Source organism: Molossus molossus, unplaced genomic scaffold (assembly GCF_014108415.1).
Source record: "Molossus molossus isolate mMolMol1 unplaced genomic scaffold, mMolMol1.p scaffold_m16_p_12, whole genome shotgun sequence".
In the NCBI taxonomy this organism is placed as follows: domain Eukaryota; kingdom Metazoa; phylum Chordata; class Mammalia; order Chiroptera; family Molossidae; genus Molossus; species Molossus molossus.
Window position 1 is genome coordinate 103,220,526 of NW_023425347.1, and position 16,529 is coordinate 103,237,054.

A 16,529-nucleotide genomic window follows, 5' to 3' on the forward strand; every position below is an offset into this window, starting at 1 on the left:
ACATGCACCTGGGCACACACAATATGCCACACATACCTGCACATATACACATGCACCTGGGCGCACACACACACATGCACATGCACACTGGCCACCAGCCTGCCCCACAGAACTCCAGGGAGAGCAGCGAGCAAACCCAGCTCACAGGTGGGAAAATCAAGGCCCTGGATTTCCACCTGTCCAGAAAGTAAGGGCCTGATCCCCGGTGACCCAACCTCCCAGACCATGCCTCTCCCTGAGCCCTGGCCCGGCCCCATCCCTCATCCCTCCATCCCAGGAAGTGCTTGCTCAGGGCGGCCCTGCCTGGGCTCTGACCTCGGCCTCTGCCGTCCAGCTGAGCCGTGCAGGGCACCATGGAGGTCAGTGGGAAGACGACCCCACACTCCCGGTGGTGAACCCCTCCAACCCCCACTCAGCCCCTCCCCTGGGCCAGTCCTTTCGTCCTGTGCCTGGGCCTGCAGCCCACCCCAAGGCAGAAGGGCAGAGTCGGGGTCCCCAACCACACATTCTGGGAGGAGGGGTTCAGTGCAGCCCTGCTTTTATACAGGAGCCGGCGCCCAGTGGGGTGTGGCAGGCACTCGGTCCAAGGCCAGCACTGCAGCTGAGGGGCACCATGGACAGCGGGGGCACTGGACGGGCTGGCAGGGGCCTCTGTGAGAATCCCCCCGGGAAACCACAGCCTGCCTCGACCCAGAGGTCTGCCTCTTCCATCCGCACGTCCCCCCGGGGGGCCTGCGGGCCCTGCTGTCCTCAAGCTCCAGACCCACTGGCCTTGCCCATGACTCCAGCTGGACAGACAGGCAGGGGTCAAGGAAGAGCCTGGAGTGACCATGAACGGGCGCCCAGGCGAGTGACTGGCCCGGCACAGTGACCACACGCAGGGGCCAGTCCCCCTGGCTCACGGCACCGTGGTGACTTCTTGGGGACTGGCGTGGCCTTGGCCTGGGCTCAGATCTGTGGGACTCCAGATGTTACAGAAGCACTTTAATGTCTCTGGAAACAAAGTCACAAGCACAGCGCTGTCACCTCCCTCCAGTGGCCCTCCTCTCGGAAGGCAAGGCAGCCCCGGGCACTGGAGGCCCCCCTTGTCCACACGTCACCCCACGGTTCTCAGGGCCGTCCTCCATCACGACACTCTTGGCACAGGGCAGGGAGGGCCGTCCGGGGCTGGGGCAGGGCCAGGCCACGAGGTCCCAGAGGGAGGCCATCGACTGGCTGCCTTCAGTATGACCCAGGGACCGGCCAGGGCCCAGGCTGGCTCCCCAAGCTTGTCCAGAGCCCCTGCTGCAGCCCACGGGTCCGTGGGCAGGTCCGGGATGGTTCGGGCTCCTGGGACAAGCCCACTGTGCCCCCTGAAGCCTGGCACAGCAGCTGCCTGGCGAGGTCCCAGCAGAACGAGCTACACGTCTGTCTCCACCCGCAGACGCTCCATCCTGCGCACGTTGCCCTCCACGGCCACGCGGTTGGTGATGCACCGGGCAAAGTCCTCAGGAAACCAACCCGTCTCTCCATCCCGCAGCCTCTCGCCATAGAACCATCCTGAACGCAGACATAGGCGGGTGAGGGCAGGGTCCTGGGCACCAGGGAGGTGCCTGACCTCAGCACCCCCAGCCCTCTGAGCTGCTGCTCCAGAAGATGCCAGGGCCAGGCGTCCCATGACGCTGACCTCCACTGCCTCCCGCCAAGGGCCTTGCTCAAGGCCACGTGGGCTCCAACCAGCTGCGCTTCCCCCTGTCGGCACCTGTGGGCGCCCCAGGTGCAGCAGAGCCACCCCCTCCCTCTTAGGACACAGAGCTTTGGATCCTGCAACTCAGGGACACCCTTGAAGGAAGGTGCTGCAGGGGCCCCCGGAATAAGGCTCAGCCTGAGCATGAGCAGTAACGGGGTGGGCGCCAGTGTGCTTCAGACCCTCGTGGGGGGCCCCCTGCCGGCCCCCCGAATGCTCACCGTCCTCCTGCTGCAGCACCAGGACCACGTCCGCCTGCTGCAGTGAGAGTTCGTCCGCCTGCTTGGCGAAGTAGGCCTTGACGGTCTCCACCTGGGGCAGGTCTGGGGCAGGGGCAGGGGTCAGCCTCGGGGCTGTCCTTTCGGGACCCCCAGGGCCTGGTTTCAGCGGGGCCTGCGCCCAGATGTCCCAGCACAGGACATGGCAGCCTGCCTCTGACTGGGCCTCCAGAGGCAGCCGGACGGCAAGCCGGCTCCGGGGCCCAGCGCCCGGCCCCAGCAGAGAGCACTCCCAGCTCCCTGGGGGTCGGGGCTGGAGGGGGCAACAGATCTGGGGGCCACACGCTCCAGCTCTCTGGTCTCCGTCCCCACCAGCGACCGGGCAGAGGGCAGCGCGGTCTCCCCACTGCGGAGGGGAGGCCCTGAGACAGCCGAGTCTGTGGCCAGCGCCCCTCGCCTGGGCAGGTCACCCCGGGGTCAGGCTGTGGGATGGCAGGGGAATGGGCGGTACCTCCCTTCCTGGCCAGCACCCTCCCCCACCAGGGCCAGAAGGGGGGCCGTGAGCCCCGTTCCGTGAGCCCTCACCTCCCTTGTTCCTGGGGCCGCGCCCCTGCTGCTCCCTGTGCGTCAGCGCCGTGATCCACCGGGCCCGGTCACTCCTGGGGACAGAGGGCATGAGCAGGGCCCAGGCCGACCCCCCGTCCGGTGACTTTGGCTTCAAGCACCCCACCCCCGGTGTGGCACAGTGAGAAGGTGGGGGTCAGGCGGCCTCCGTGGTGTCTGCGTCGCCCCACAGCCCTCGGGGTGGAACAGCCACGGTGACGGAGGCTCAGACCCGACATGAGCCAGGAACATCCCTGCAGGACCTCCCCTGCCCACTGCGCTGGGCGGGGCCAAGGTGGGGGAAGTCACAGAGGGGGAGAAGGAGTGGCAGGTACGCTGAGCCCCAGCCACACCTGCCCCGGGTCCGAGTGGGTGGTGGCGCTGCCTCCTGTGTCTGTAGTTTGACACTGGGGGCTCAGCTTCCCTCCCGGAAGGGGGCCGTGCAGGGGGCTCGGGGGCCGTGCAGGGGGCTCGGGGGCCGTGCAGGGGGCTCAGAGACCGGCCACTGAGCTCTAGTGCTGGCACCTTCCATGTACTGAGCCCCTCCCGTTTCAACCCGGCTGCCCCAGGGCCTTTGCACTGCTGTGCCTCTGTCAGAGACCTGCTCCCCACACAGCCCTAGAGATGAGGGCCCTCCCCAGCCCCCACCCCTCACTCCTTTTTCTGCTGTTCCCTTCGCAGTCCTCACCCCTCTGACACATGGGGTGCCTCAGCTGCTCCTTTTGTGGCTGGTGTGCCCCTCCCGGGAATGTGAACTTGGTGAGGACGCGGAGTCCCCGGCACTGGTGCGGTGCCCAGCACGGAGCAGTGGGCAGGGAGGCCGGCGACAGGAATCCCGTCCTCCCGGGAGCCCGCTTGGACTTACGCGGAGTCGGAGGACAGCAGGAAGCTCTCCTCACGGCCCTCGCTGTTGTGCAGCAGGGTCACCTGGAAGGGGTGTGGCACGGACGAGCTGCGGTTGCCCCCCGGCAGAGAGGGCTCCGTGGCCTCCACCTTCTGCACCTGGATGTGGTCCACCTGGGCATAGTCCTGGACCACAAAGCTGTCCTCACTGCGGAGACAGGAGGCGGGTCGCCGTGGCAGAGGGTCTGTGGCCGGCCGGGCTCCCGCCCCCACCGTCCACTGGGTCCCCACAGTGCCTGGGGACAGGCAGCCAGAAGCGGCTCTCTATCCCCCAGCCGGACAACAGAGGCCACGGGCTTGCGGGTCCTGGCGGCCGGGGGCAGGCCCGGGTCTGCAGGGAAAGCAGAGCCGCACAGCCAGACACGCCGCCCTGGTCACGTGGGGTGGGGGTGGGGTGGTGCCGAGCACCCCTGGGAGCTGCGTGTGTGTCCTGGTGGGCAGGAGAGGCTGGGCGGGTCCTGCGGTGTGCCCCCAACCCCGAGGCGCGGAGGCTCAGGCTGGCCCCCACACCCGGCTGTCCTCCAGCCCGCCCCCGCCCGCGGCCGCGGCTGCTGCCGCTCCACGAGCAGGGCCACGCGCCGGGCGCACGGCAGGCCCACCTCTTCTTCCTGGTGACCACCAGGACGTCGTTGAACAGGAACAGGTGCCAGGTGGGCCGGCTGGCGAGCTTCCGGAAAAGCCCGGGCTCTTCCGCCACAAAGAGCTCCCCGCGCTTCAGCAGCCAGCGGGAGGCAGAGATCAGCGGGAGGGACTGGGGGACGGACAGACAGACACTCAGGTCCCAGGCGGGGGCCGGCACGGGCAGCAATCCCTCCTCTGAGAACGGGGTGACCGGCGGTCCCCAGGCCCCACAGAGGCGATGCATCCCAGCCTCAGACAAAGGGCCGTTCAGCTGGCCAGCAGGTGCTGGGGGGGCAGCTCTGAGCCAGGCCTGGGCCCGCCTCCCGTCCAGCAACAGGCCAGGCCTCACCCGCCTGGGCCAGGACCAGGGGAGGTGTCCACGCGGGGTGGGGTCTGAGCCTCGGACAGGCCGTGGGCGTGGGGGGCACCGCGGGGGTCTGGGCTGCCCACCTTGACCTTGCTGAAGTCCAGCTGCGTGTGCAGCGTGTACAGCTGCTCCGTGCGCTCCATCTTGTGGGCCCCCTCGTTGCACTGCTTCACCAGCTGCAGGGCGGACGGACGGGCTGGACTGCGGCCCACCTGCCCCGGGAGGCGCCTGCCCCGCGGCTGTGCTCGTCCGCCCCGCCACGCGCGCACCGGCGGCGCCAGCTCCACTCCCGCTGGGCCTCAGTGTCCCCACGGGTGCCACGGGGAGGTCGGGATGGACCACGTGAAAACCCTGCCGGGTTCTGGTGGGGGGCCGGGTCCCGTCTCACCTTGCTGATGGCCTTCAGCGCGCGGCTGGCAGCCTTGTACCTCTCGGGGTGGCCCTGGGTCTTGAGGCAGAGCGTCTGCGGAGAAGACATCAGACATGAGACGGCACCAGTGCCCTGCTGTCCCCCAGGCCTGGTGGCCTACCTGGGGCAGGGGCGCCTTCACTAGCACTAGACCCAGGTGGGGCCTACAGGGAGGTTGAGGGCTCCAGCCAGGCCCCACTGGGGACAAAGGGCACTGCCAGGCCAGGCTGCTTGGTGGGACCTCAAGGGAGCACCCAGGACCCCGCCCCTTCCACTCTCCACCATCTATCCAGCCAGGGGAGGTCCCCTCTGGCTTGAACAGCTGACCCACCTCACACAGGACCACATGCCTCCAGGAGCTCAGCCAGGCTCCTGCCACGCGTGTGTGTGTGCGTGTCACCCTCACACGCCCCTCTGCCCCGTGAGCCAGCATCTCGGAGACACAAGCCCCGCCCCCTGAGCTCCCCTCTCCACGTCTGGGACAACTGGCCGAGGGGTGCTGTGTAGGAGGCGGCCATGGCCCAGGGCCGATGCTCAGCAGGGCCTGGGTGACGCGGGCTAAGACGCACCCACGCAACCATCAAGCGGATGATGGATAATCCACAACCGCGGGGCCGGTCCTGGCAGAGAGTTCTACGGGTGACGGCAGTGATGCTGGGACCACGTCACCCTGGGGTTACTGTCTTATCTCCGTGACTATCACATGACAGGCAAAGGTGAGGAGGGGGTCGCGGGGCGCCCGGGCAGCTGGGGGTCCCGGCCGGGTGCTCACGTCGGTCAGGAGGGGCAGCCGGGTCACCCTCTGCATGGGCAGAATCAGGAAGGAGATCATGGGGAGGCCGCCGCACGCCGGCCGCTTCTCGATCTCCCGGAGGACATCTCGGAAGGCGGCGTTGCTGCTGCTGCGAGGGAACAGGGCGGGGTGGGCGGGCTGCAGAAGCCAGGCGGGCTGCCCAAGCCGGCCGCGAGCAGGAGGCACACCGGCCAAGGTGCCGACGACCGCCCGGGCCCGCGCGGCCCCACTCACGTCAGCTTCTGCAGGGCACGCTGCTGGTACACCTCGTTGGAGCAGTAGGCCACGTAGGGGTGGAAGTGCCTCTCAGCGTGCTCCTCCAGGATGTCACTGATGTCCTCCACGCACACCTGCGCCTTGTGCCGCCGCTCCAGGTCCTCAAAGAACCTGCGGCAGGTGAGGACGGCAGCCTGAGTGCCGTGGTCACACGTGAGAGGGTGCACACGCACACACATGCATGTACACATGCACGTGCACACACATGTACACACACACGTACACACACAGACACATACACATGCATGCACACACAGACACACACACATACACACTCATGCACACACAGACGCAGAGAGACACAAACACATGCATGCACACATACACATACACATGCATGCACACATACACATGCATGCACACACAGACACACACACATACACACTCATGCACACACAGACGCAGAGAGACACAAACACATGCATGCACACATACACATACACATGCATGCACACAGATGCACACACACGGGCACACAGACACACATGCACACACACCCAGCTCAGCTCCCAGGGGCAGCACACGGCGCGCAGGTGGCCCGGAGTGGGGCCAGCACTCCGGTGAGCCGCAGCCCTCGCAGGAAAAGCCCAGGACAGACCAGCTCCTTCCATCTGAAATAACGGCACAGACCCACAGCCAAATCCACAGCCGCTCGGCTGTGCTGGGCATCACAGATGCAGACGGTAGGTCAGACCTTGTCGTTCTGACTTGACTCCTTGGCACTAGGGTTAGAGGCGCCAGGATCTGCCTTGAGCCCAGCACCCTCCGCCCTGCTCAGCGTGGGGCCTCTGGGCAGACGCCTTGGAAGTGACCGCCAGAACCCCAGGTCCCGCTGGGTCCCCTTCCGAGGCTCAGCGTCCCGGGCCTTGGCCAGGGAGATGGGGATGACATGAGCTGACCTGCGGCTGACGCTGCCCAGGGTTCCGCTCCCACAGCTGGACCTGTATCGGGTCCTGAGGTGCACAGGCCCCGGGACGTCCCACAGCCGGCAAGTGCTGCAACCCAGGCTGCATCCTGGCCAAGGCAGCTGGGAGGTCCTCCCACCCCAAGAGCCCTGTCCGAGAAGTCCCTCGCCAGGGCCTGGGCTTGTGGCTACACCCTTGCCCGCGTCTCTCTCAGTGTCCTGCGGAGCTGGCCCCTGGGCTGCACTATCTGGAGATGAGAGCTGGCTGACCTCCAGAGGGCAGAGGGCAGAGGGCAGGGGCACAGCACAGACCCGCCCCACATGGGAACCTCAGGTGGCCCACACCCCGATCAGAGAGTGACCAGCTGAGGGCCGCCAGCCCTCACCACACACCTCCAGGGGGGAGGGGAGTCAGAACTGTGACAGTGAGGTGGGGGTGGGTCCCAGGTCCCCATTTCTGAGGTCCCTGAGGGGCCTGTCATCAGTCCCACCCAGGACTTGTGGCCAGGGCCCCACCTGGGAGGAAAATGGGCCCCCCACCAACCTGTGGGCCCCCCGGCCCTCGCTCTGGTTATCCTGGCGAGGCCAGTGCGGAGGCAGGAGGGGGGATGAGGCCTCAGCCTGGGAGTGGGCAGAGGTCCCTCAGGCTGCCTGGCCATCTACCCGCAGGGGACCGCGGTTCCTTTAAGTGGGAGATCTGACAGCCCCAGCTGGTGGGCCGCCCGGGCAAACGCACAGTGTTCAGGAAACATGGGGACCCCCCAACCCCAGGAGGGGTGGGAGGCCCTGGCTGCTCAGACACGGGGCCACACACATGCACAGGCCGGCGTGCTGGCCAGCGCCTCCTGTGGGTGTGGCGAGGGCTCCTGAGGAGGGACTGGAAGGGCTGAGATGGCCCTGAGCCAGGGACCCGAAGTGGCCGGTTCCTGGGGGTGGGCTGCTGCGAAAGGCCTCGTGCCCCCGGACTGCGGCCTCCATGGGAGCCACACACCTGCTGCCCCACGGGCACGTGTGCACTCACACAACTGCCCCTCGTGCACACACGTACACACACGTGTGCAACACACACCAACACACACCTGCTGCCCCCACGGGCACACACATACAACTGACCCACTTGTGTGCACACATGTATACACACGTGTGCAATGCACACCAACACACACCTGCTGCCCCACACGGGTGCACGTGCACTCACACAACTGCTCCACACGTACACACATGTGTGCAATGCACACCAACACACACCTGCTGCCCCCACAGGCACACACATACAACTGCCCCACTTGTGTGCACAGATGTACACACACGTGTGCCATGCACACCAACACACACCTGCTGCCCCCATGGGCACACGCAAGCACACACACAACTGCCACACTTGTGTGCACACATGTACACATACATGTGCACATGTACACTAACACAACTGCTGCCCCACGCGGGCATACACATGTACTCACACAACTGCCCACCTGTGTGCACACATGTACACACACGGTCCTGCACAGGCTTGCAGCTGCACATCCAGCCCCTCCTCCACCTCCCGCCCTGCAACCAGAGCCCGGGCCTGGCACCAGACACCTCTGGGAGGAATGTGATCCAGGTGCAACCAGAGGCCACCGCCCACCGGTTCTGCCCCGTGGGTACCTCACGCTTTGCCATTTAGCCCTCTGGGCCTGAGTGTCCTGGTGGGAACGTGCCTGTCACTGGGCAGGGCCACGTCCCTTGGGAGGTGTTCCACATCTTGAATGTCAGGGGACAGTGTGCAGGTACCAGGACACCCACAGCCCTGGTGCTCAGCTGTCCCTGCGGCCACTCCTGGAGGCTGAGGGCTCAGGAGGGTCTCACACTCCCTCCCAGCAAACCACTGCTCCAAACCTCCCATGCCCAGGCCCAGACCAAGGGTCCCTCGAGCCTGGCTGTCCCCCTCACAGGGCCTGCCGCCACCGTCACAGGCCAGCGGGCGAGGCAGCCTCTTGGGCACGCAGAGGGTGGGTGTGGGCTCACTTCTGACTGGCGCTCTGCACGTCCAGGATGTTGGAGAAGAGGTGGTGGTGCTCCGTCTGGGTCATAGTGGCCCGCAGCTCCCGGGACTGCAGGAACTCGGCCACCAGGATGCCCAGGCTGTGCTGGTAGGAGAACTCGGACGTGAGGATCTCGAAAATGGCCTGGGCGAGAGGGGAGTGGTGTCGGCAGGGAGCCCCGAGCGCGGTTGGGCGAGCTGCCCGCTGCAGGAGGGCCTGGCACAAGGCGCGTCTGTGCCAAATGCTCAGGCCGTGGGGATACACCAGGCTGGGTGAGGGGACAGCCTGCAGTTCGAGCCCGCTGGACGAGCCCTGGGAAGGGTGAGAGCCCAGCCCTGGGGACATGCGCCCGGTCCTGGGGACGTGAGCCCGGCCCTGGGGACGTGAGCCCGGTCCTGGGGACGTGAGCCTGACCCCTGGGTTCGCACCCTGGCTCAGCCCACTATGAGCTGTAATCAAGGACACTCACCCCCATCTGGGAAGGGGGTAACGGCAGCTACCCTGGCCCCACCCTGCCAAGGCATCGCTATCACCCTGGTGTCTGGCCCCAGAGGTGCCAATGGGTGGGCAGGCGGGCGGGCACCACCACCATGGCCGCCGCCCCCCCTGCAGGAGGCTGGAACACAGGGCTGCACCCGCCCGGCCGCGTACCTCCTGCCTTTTGCGCTCCTCGGCGGGCAGTGTGTCCAGGATGCCCGACTCCACCACCTGCGGGCACGGCCTGGGAGTCAGGGGTCACGTGTCCTGGAGTCCTCCCTGCCGGGCACAGAGGCCTGGAGGGGGCGGGGGCCAGGCTGGCCCAGGGGAGCCACCGCCATTCTTGTGGCTCAGAGCAGGGGGACCGCTGAGCTGGCCTGTCCCTGCTCGATCCTGTCACCCAGGTCTCTCCTCTCCCCCCTGGGTAGCCCCCCGCCCCCGCAGGAGCCCTGGGGATGGGGGCTCAGAGCGGAAGACCCGAAGGCACCAGAACAGGGAGGGGGTGGACAGGGCCACCTGGGAAAGCTGAGGGGTGCTGGGGGCAGGGCCGGGGCTCAGGCACACCTGGGCCAGGTGAGTCAGCGCCTTGCCCAGGAGGCTGGGGTGACACTGTTCCAGCACGGGGCCCCGCCCCAGCTCCCCACACCGTCTGGGCCGTGGCCTCAGGCTGCCCTGGGTGGTGTGGCTGTCAGCACGCAGGCCTGCGGTGTCCCTGCAGAGCCTGCCAGGACAGGCCGGGCTGTCCCCCTGCCTGGGGCACCCCTCTATAGGGCGCAGGGCCACCGCATTCTCGTCCCCTCCCACTGGGCTGGGCAGTGCTAACCCCCATGCCTCATCCTCTAGCCCAGGCTGGGCCGGGACCCCAGCTCGGGGCCTGGGGTCGGAAGCTCTGGCAGTGGGTTGAGGGTGACACGTCCTGACCTCCCCCAACCCAGGTCACGCACACCCGGCTCCCGGAACGCAGCTGGGACCGGGCAGTGGGAATGCACTTCCCTTTCCATCCACCGGCCCTCACCCCCACCGGCCCTCACCCCCACCAGGCTCTCCCTGGCAGGCAGACAGTCAGGGCCAGAGAGGACACGCCCAGTGCCCGCCCACCGTGCCCACCGCCTGCAGCCCAGCTCCATCCCTGCGCTCTGCTCCGGGGATGGAGTCAGGGGTCTGCCCCTTGGGATGTGCCCTCCTGGGGTAGTGAAGCTGCCTCCCTGCATTTGCTCCGAGCCCGGAGCCTCACCCCTGGCTGGCCGTCGAGGCCCCCCATCCCGATGTGGGGTCGGGCGCTGTGGAAGCCGAGGCCTGGCTCCAGCCCCACTCCCTCCCGCCTCCCCAGAAGGTCCCCAGTACTGTCCTGGACAGGGCGCTGGGAAGGGGTCCTCGGTGCCCACACCTTTCTGCAGGGCAGTCTGAGCAGGAAGCAGACAGCACGGGGCTCACGTGGGGTGCCCGCTGCATGTGCACAGGGGCATGCGCCCCTCCCTCGCCCCACACCACCAAGGTGCCGCGCAGGGCAGGGCAGCTCTGAGGGCACCAGGAGGCAGATCTCGGCTGCAGGCTGGGCATCTGGGGGAGCCCGGGACAGCTGCCCTGGGCTGACCACCATGGGCTGGGGGAAGGGCCTCACCCCACCAGCTGGGCCCTACCTCCGGGAGCTGGCTCCAGGTGACCTGGGGGGCCCGGTAGTTCTTGACCACGATGGGGGTGTCCACCTTCCGTGTTCCCTCGGGCTCGTCCAGCAAGTCGTCGTCAGACTCCTGGCTGGTGTTCAGGCCCCGCTCCCGGATCTCCTGATAGAACCGGGGGTCTGGGGAGAGGGGGTGCACCACCCGTGTGCCTGGAGGCTCGGAGTGGGCCCGACCCCCCCAGAACCCACGGGCCGAGTCCTCCCGAGAAGCCCCTGAGGACATCAGTGCTCCAGGGCTGGCTCCCCGCCGGCCGGCTGGCCAGCCCAGGACAGGGTGGCACCACGTCCCGGTGCAGAATGTGGCACCTTCGGACCAGGCTGAACTGACAAATCGGAGCGCACAGGGGCACACAGGGGCCCTGAGCACACTGGGGGGGGGGGGGCGGTCCCCAGGCTGGGCCAGGAACCCTCAGACCAGGGCTGTTTCCTGCTCCCACGCTGCAGGCCCCCTGGGACAGGCTGGCCTGCCCTCTCCCCTCGGGCACCTCAGCCTGCAGCAACCCCTCCATGCCTCCCCCTCCCCCTTCCTCCGAGTCCTGGGGCAGGGCTCTGGGTCCTGACACCTGCATCCTAGCCCAGCCAACCAGAGGTCCGGGCTGGCACGGAGGGGGGCCCATCCTGGCTGGAGCCCTGTGTCCTCAGAAGCTCAGGACGGGCATCGAGGCCCCAGCCCTCCCCAGGCCTTGATGGCCCCATCCTCAGGCCTCCTGGGTACTCCATCCTGCCTGGGCAGGCACCCCAGCCCTTCCCAGTGGGGTCCTGTTGGCACCCCACTCCTCCGCAGGCTGACTTCTCCCTCCTGGGCCCTCCTGAGCCCCACCCCTGCCAGGCTCCCCGTGGATGGGCAGACGGACAGACAGGCCGCACCGTGGGGCCTTGGCCCCAGCACGACCCCCAGGGGCCCACGCACACACGGGTGCTTGATCATCTTTCCTGGGGTGAGCAGGGGCTCTGTCTGTCTCCCGCCCCTGCGACAGTGTGGAGGGAGCCCCGTAAGTGCCCAGGCTTCTCTAGAGCCGTCAGAGCTACCTGCTCAGATGGCCACCAGGACTTCTGGTCCCTGCAGGGATCCCCTCCAGCAGGGTCTCTGTGCCCCTCCCCCCAGGGCAGCCCCGGGAGACCAGCCTCCCCCAGGGTCCGCCCAGCCCACGGCCACTGCCGAGGTCCACTCACCGTCCTTGAAGGAGCCCTTGTGTGCGCGTTTCCGGCTCAGTATCTTCTGTGCAAACGAGACACAAACCCCAGTGGTCAGCAGGGAGGAGGGCGGGTCACCGTCTAGACAATTCCTTCACCCGGGGACTCGGAGACCTCCCAGCTCCATGTGCGACACCACGCCCAACACAGATGGCACTCGATAAATGCTGGCTCCCGAGGAACACGGGGCCACCAGGTGGAGGCCAGGGCAAGCCTCCAGAGCAGTCAGGGCAGGTGACTGAAGGCTGGGCAGATCCGGGAGGGCTGCCTGGAGGAGGAGGCAGGCCTGAACTACTTAAGAGGAGATTCTCAGGAAAGTAGGGTGTTCTCACTCGGGGACGCCCAAGGCAGGACAGGTGGGGTTGGGAGAGGGCCAGGAGCGGACTGCGGTGGGAGCGGGGACTCCACACAGGACCCCACAGAAGGGTGGCCCAAGATGGCAGGAAGAACAACAGGGTGAGTATCCAGCCCCACACGGGCCTGGAGCCCAGCAGCTGTGCCAGGGCTGCGGAGCTGCCTGCTCGGAGCCTGTGCCTTGGCTGGGATACCCCATTCTTCCTGACCCCACGGCCGCCCTGTTCCAGGAAAGTGGGAGCTGGCTTCTCCCGACGAGCTGGGGCCTGAAAGTTCTCCTTCCTGGTCTGGAACGTGGGTGCTGCCCGCTGCCCCTGGCCTGCTGCCCCGCCCCCCGTCTGGTGTCTCTCCAGTGCCCTCACCCCTCCTCCGCCTAGCACCCGCCCTCTGTCCACACCTCCATGTTAACCCTCTCCTTCTGGGCCCCCAGGTCCTGGGACTTGGGGAGCCCCTCCTGGGTGCCCCCAGGTCCCTGAGCATCCCGGGCGCCCTCCTGGGGCCTGACCACTGGGATCACCTCCGTACCCAGCACTGAGCACCAGGGACATGCTCACTGAGCACATGAATCAACAGAATGAATGATTCGACCCCGCAGGTCTGGCCCGTCCTGGGTGGGGCGCTGAGGGCCCGAGGCAGTGTCTGGGGTCTGGCATCTCAGGTAGGCATGGTAGTGGGCAGTGCCCACCTCCCAGGCCTGGGGCATCCTCAAACCCAGGGCGGTGGTACGGCCCCCTGCCGTGCCCACCTGCACCCGAGCGCTAGCTTTCCCGTGAGTCTGGGCAGGAGCCCCACGCAGAGAAGCATGGGGATGGCAACCTGGGCTCAGAGCGCCCCGGGTGCGGTGCCAGCCCTGTGCCTGTTCTGTTCTCTCCAGAGGTCACACTCTGTCAGGTGCTCCAGAGCTGGGGGGCGTCCCGAGCTGTGTGCCCGCCCGAGTCCCAACAGGAGCCTCTGGGGCAGTGAGCCCAGGCCAACGACTGCGGCGAAGTCACCCCTGAAACCGTCCTTGAAGGAGCTGGCTCCGGGGCTGGGCCCCCCAGACTGCGCCCGCTGTGCCTGAGAACGAGACTCCCAGTGCGGGCTGCTGCGTAAAACCCCGGCCCTCTCTGGGCCTCAGCTGCCTCGTCTGTGACATGGGGACACTCAGCCTGGTCCAGTCTACGGAATAAACTGTCAGGGGCCTGCACACGGCAGGTGCTCGCTGAATGGCAGCGGCAGGACGGGATGTGCCGGTCAGGCCCCCCAACCCCGCTCCGGGCCCCTGCCCCCCACTCGGGGCCCCGCCGCCCCCCGCTCTCCGACCCTGTCCAGGCACACAGGCCCCTACCTTATTTTTGGCCGCATTCCGAGCTGGAGGCTGGGTGGACTCCTCGGCCAGAGCGTGGAGCTTGGGGCTGAGATGAACGGGGGCCACCTCGCCACCCTGCACCCCCAGGCCCTTCATGGCCGCTCGGTAAGACTGGCTTCTCAGGTTCCGCGTCAGCGTCCCCCCCGGGCCCACGTCCATGTCGTCCAGGGAGAAGCTGGGGGCCGCGAGGAGCCGGGGGTCCCGCCGGGCGGCCTCCTTGGTGAGCACGGCTGCCCCGAAGCTCTGGTGGCGGGCCGGGGTCTTGGTCTTGCTGGACACGGCCAGGCTCCGGGGGATCAGCTGCTCGGTGCCCTTCTTGAGGGCCACGGGGCTCTGCGTGCTCAGGATGACAGTCCGCGGCCCCCTGTCCTCGGGGGGCGAAGGCTGGGGTTCCGGGGTGTCATGCTGGAAGACGGCATTGCTCCTGCCCTGCAGGGGCCCCCGGACCAAGGGGAGCCCGGACTCGGGGTTCCCCTGGGCATCCAGCCGCAGCTCGGAGTGGAAGCGGCTTTCCAGCAGCTTGTCCTCCAGCGAGCTGTCCGAGTGCCGGTGGGACATGTTGGGCGGCCGCAGTCCTGGGGGGACAGGGTCGAGGTGAGGCCCGGAGCAGAGCCGCCCGGCACGTGGCCACAGGCTCTGGGCTGCCCGGGAGGTCAGAGCGCAGCGGCCGGGGTGTGCGGGAGGGGGGGGGTGCAGGGAGGGCGCGGGCTCGGCCCTTTGGGCCCCGGGCAGAGCGCAGGAGGCTGGTTTTCTGAACTCCAGGGCCCAGGTGGGAGCAGCCTGCCGTCGGGCTGGTCCAGCGAGGCCACCTCTGGTCTGCACACGGAGGACAAAGCCCTGAGCTGGGGGTGTAGTGTGGGCCGTGTCGGGGTCCTGCGATGGAACCAGCCATGGGCCCACCAGCATCGGCCCACCTCACGCACCCCCTCCCCGTGCTGGTCTGGGGGCTGCCCTGGGGGTCCCCAGCCTGGGAGCAGGAACCCTCACAGAGGGGAGGCTGGCAGAACAGGCCGCGCGGGCCGGTCTCACCCACGGGTCAGCCCCGGTGTGGGCACCCGGCAGCCTGGCTCCCGCTCAGCTCTCAGGTTCTCGGCGAAACCACCCAGGAAGCAGGCAGGGCCGTGCCTCCCCGCGCCGGGAGGGCCACCCACGCATTCCTGGGGACATTCCCAGTCGGCGGGCGGGGGCGGCGGCCGCCACACCAGCCCTCCCCGGGCGGGTGCATGAGCGCCATCCCAGGTCCCCGCCCCATGCTCGCTTTTCTGCCCTTTACCCAGGCCTGGCCGAAAAGCGGGGTTCAGACTTTGACCTGTCAGCCTGCCCCTGAAACAAAATGCACCCGTGTGAGCAGCTGGAGGCCTCTGGAGCGTGAGCCCTCACCTGACCGTGACGTGTTCACACGACGAGGAGCAGGCACCGTGGTCTTGCCCCCGAGCGCCCCCCGGCGCCCCGTCCGCCTGCTCTGCTTCCTCCCGCCCAGGGCTGACTTCCCGCCTCCTGAGCTGGCCGGGCTCCTCCAGGAGGGCAAAGTCTGCTCGAGAGGAAGTGCCCGGATGGAACCAGTCGGGCCAGCGCTGCAGGGTGTGACCTCGGTGCCCAGCAGGCGGCCCCACCCCCGGGCCTGGGCACCTGCTGTGGGGACCCGGGACCCGGGACCCGGGACCCGGGGCCTGCGGGAGCTCCAGGCTCGAGCTGCGGCCTCTGGTCTCCACGGCTTAGCTGCCCCAGGGCTACCCGAGCGCAGGTCAGGCAACAGCAGCAAAGACAGGTGTCCCCTCCTGCTGGGCTGTCCCCACAGGCCTCCACTATGGGCTCTCGAGTGTCCCCTAATTTCTTTTTTTTTTTATCCTCACCTGAGGACATTTTTCCATTTTTTGTCCAGACAGAGTGGGAGGGAGGAGGGGGGAGAGAGAGAAACATCCACGTGAAAGGGACACATCGAGTGGTTGCCACCCACACGACCCAACCAGGGCCGGGGACAAACTGCCACCGAGGTCCGTGCCCTTAGTGGAACCGGACCCGGGTCTCTCCGGACTGCAGGCCGACGCTCTAACCGCTGAGCCAAACTGGCCAGGGCTCGAGTGTCCCATAATTTCTAACTCAGGCACAGCTGCTCTGTGGAGACCTTACTGCAACCGTCGCCCCCTCTCTGGCCGTGGGGCCGGGGCCCCAGCACCCACAGTGATCCCGAGGTTTGTGCGGACCTCGCTGACCCCACACCTCCCTGTGAATAACGCCCTCTTGTTCACCAGCAGCGACCCTCCTGGTGACCCCCCCAAGCCCCCCGCATCTCTGCCTGTGCGTCTGCATCATGCACGGTCAGCGCACCTGCCCCAGGCACCCCCCAGGCCCTGTCCTCTCCCAGGTCCCTCCCGCCCTGGGGCTGAGCTTGGCCATCCGGGTCCTCCCTGCTGCTTCCCTCTGTCGCTCCGCCCTCTTGGCCTTCAAAGCAGTGTCCGTCCGGAGGAAGATCTCTGACCGGAATGTCTTCTCCTTCCCCTGGGCTGCTGGTGCTCAAGATCCCATTGGGGGTTTGCTTCCAGAACGGAGAATCCCACCCGCCTCCTTGGAGTCTGCCCGAGGGGGCGCTCCTGGTCTGAGGCTCCGGGGACACGCTCCGCGGGACGG

At 67.6% G+C, this 16,529-nt stretch overlaps 1 protein-coding gene across 1 annotated transcript; it reads right to left on the bottom strand.

Moving 5' to 3' along the window:
- Positions 1–1,246: 1,246 nt before the first annotated feature.
- On the bottom strand, positions 1,247–15,327 carry ARHGEF16 (Rho guanine nucleotide exchange factor 16). The gene is made up of 15 exons (XM_036256428.1): positions 15,282–15,327; positions 13,881–14,476; positions 12,179–12,224; positions 10,965–11,125; positions 9,499–9,555; positions 8,831–8,991; positions 5,875–6,027; positions 5,620–5,749; positions 4,827–4,901; positions 4,522–4,614; positions 4,050–4,201; positions 3,413–3,598; positions 2,530–2,603; positions 1,948–2,049; positions 1,247–1,539 (listed from the first exon to the last, which is right to left on the bottom strand). The coding sequence occupies exons 2-15, from the start codon at positions 14,457–14,459 to the stop codon at positions 1,400–1,402; spliced, it is 2,109 nt and encodes a 702-aa protein (XP_036112321.1). The 5' UTR covers positions 14,460–14,476; positions 15,282–15,327; the 3' UTR covers positions 1,247–1,399.
- Between the last annotated feature and the right edge of the window lie 1,202 nt (positions 15,328–16,529).